This window comes from Sinocyclocheilus rhinocerous, unplaced genomic scaffold (assembly GCF_001515625.1).
Source record: "Sinocyclocheilus rhinocerous isolate Xijiao unplaced genomic scaffold, SAMN03320098_v1.1 scaffold460, whole genome shotgun sequence".
NCBI lineage: Eukaryota > Metazoa > Chordata > Actinopteri > Cypriniformes > Cyprinidae > Sinocyclocheilus > Sinocyclocheilus rhinocerous.
This window is the reverse complement of record NW_015667268.1, coordinates 16,276-18,111: the sequence shown is the minus strand read 5'-3', so window position 1 is coordinate 18,111 and position 1,836 is coordinate 16,276. Positions and strand designations below refer to the sequence as shown.

The 1,836-nt window shown below is 36.2% G+C and overlaps 1 protein-coding gene across 1 annotated transcript in view; it reads right to left on the bottom strand.

Annotated features, from left to right (window-relative positions):
* Window positions 1-1,836, bottom strand: part of LOC107733402 (DNA-directed RNA polymerase I subunit RPA1-like) — a gene marked incomplete at its 5' end in the record, with an annotated part of 23,282 nt that overhangs the window by 6,119 nt on the left and 15,327 nt on the right. Inside the window, one exon of the mRNA XM_016545003.1 lies at window positions 462-728. Within this exon, the coding sequence (XP_016400489.1) occupies window positions 462-728 (267 nt within the window). The remainder of the gene's footprint in view (window positions 1-461; window positions 729-1,836) is intronic.

Below are 1,836 nucleotides of genomic sequence, written 5' to 3'. Positions count from 1 at the left end.
GAGAGAGAGAGAGACAGGATCACATCACAGTGGAGTCAGCTTTCGTAATCGCGGCTTGTGTACTGCAAATACATAAGAGCTTCATCACTGTGTCTGTCACGCGACTCTGTTTCCCTTTCGGGCTCTGTCTTTACATTTATTTTGAAAGATGAAGCTCGTGATTATGGTAAGGGGCGTTACATTTCCGACGCGTGCTTGTTGTGTTCGGCCAATCACAATGCACTGGTTCAGCTGGCCAATCAGAGCAGACTGCACTTGTCTGAAGGAGGGACTTTGTAGAAAACGAAGCGTTTGGGAGAGGCGGGGCATAGAGGACCTACAATAATGTACAGTATTTGAAAAATAATGTGTTTTTTGAACATTAAAGCATGTCAACATATTCTGTTACACCAAATACACAAAATAATGATCTGTAAAAAAGCATCATATGACCCCTTTAAGATCAACTGATTTGTACACACCTCACACCATAGCCCATTTTTGGTGTCATATTTGTAGTCCTCAATGGCGGAGCTTAACTGAAGCACAGTGCTGATCCTCATGGAGTCCTGTGAAGCTCCCTCCAGCTCTTCAGAGATGTCAGGACTCTGGGTCTGGTCTGCTGGTTGGCTTTCACCAGACTCTTCCTCAGAGTTCTCCTGAGAACCTGCCTCTTCCTGTCCGCCCTCGGCCACATCCTCCAGTTCCTCATCGATGGCCTCCTCTCCCTCCTCACTCTCATAGTCTACCTGAAGGGTCATATCACAGACACAGGATTTTACTTCCGTGATGCAGAAAACGCAGATGGAATTGTAGAATAGTCATGAAAGTGGAATTTGCTGTATAAATATCATGGAATTTTTCCAAAATTTAGTATGAATAAATCAAAAGCTTGTACAACAATCAAACTATGATATGGACTACTCTCTATGAATATTAAACCGCAAAAAGACCAGTCTACATGTTGTGCATGTTTTTGTGTGAATGAGCAGTGCTCATATGCTTGTGGTGATTTCAGCCTCTACTGTCTCACTATATGAGGACATGAACCATTTCATTTAAATTATCGTCATACACACACACACACACACACACTCAAAGGTCAAAAAGGTTTGGTTTAACTTGAAGAAATTGTGACAGAAATATATTATTTTTACTATTAAAACAATATTTTTTAAGGAGATCGCTAATTTTTTCATTCATGTTTTAAACTGTGAACCTCTGTTGTGCAAGACTGAAAGGAATTGTTCAAATTTTATTTTAATACACTTTAAAACAAATGTTTCAGTTTTATGCATGTATTTGATTAAAACTGTTTTTGATAATACATTTGTATAAAATCATAAAACACAGAATTTAGAAAAATTTGCCAAAACCGACAACAAATTAAACACTTCATAGCGCACTATTATTGTTAAAAGTTTAATGAATAAAAAGTTTTTTGAGTTCAATTGTTTAGATCATGTTTTTTGTTTATTAAAATTTAATTAAACCATTAAAATGGAATGGGAATTTGTGACCCTCTCTGTGAAATCCAGGCTAAAGTCTCAAAATCTAATTAGGAGATAACAAGCATCAAAATTTGATTTCAACCATTAATTTCACTATAATTTCAATTTTTGACATGACCTTACTCAGTCAATATTAAAGATATAAAGGTTACATTTTCACAGAATGTTCTTTACCTTATGAAGGATGATTTTATGTAGAAAACAGTAAATCACAAAAAAATGACTTCAGCTGGGTTTTCAACAGAGAGGGTCACATATGTCATAAGGGTCAATTTTTTGAAATTGAGATTTATACATCATATGAAAGCTGAATAAATGAGCTTTCCATTGATGTATGGTTTGTTAG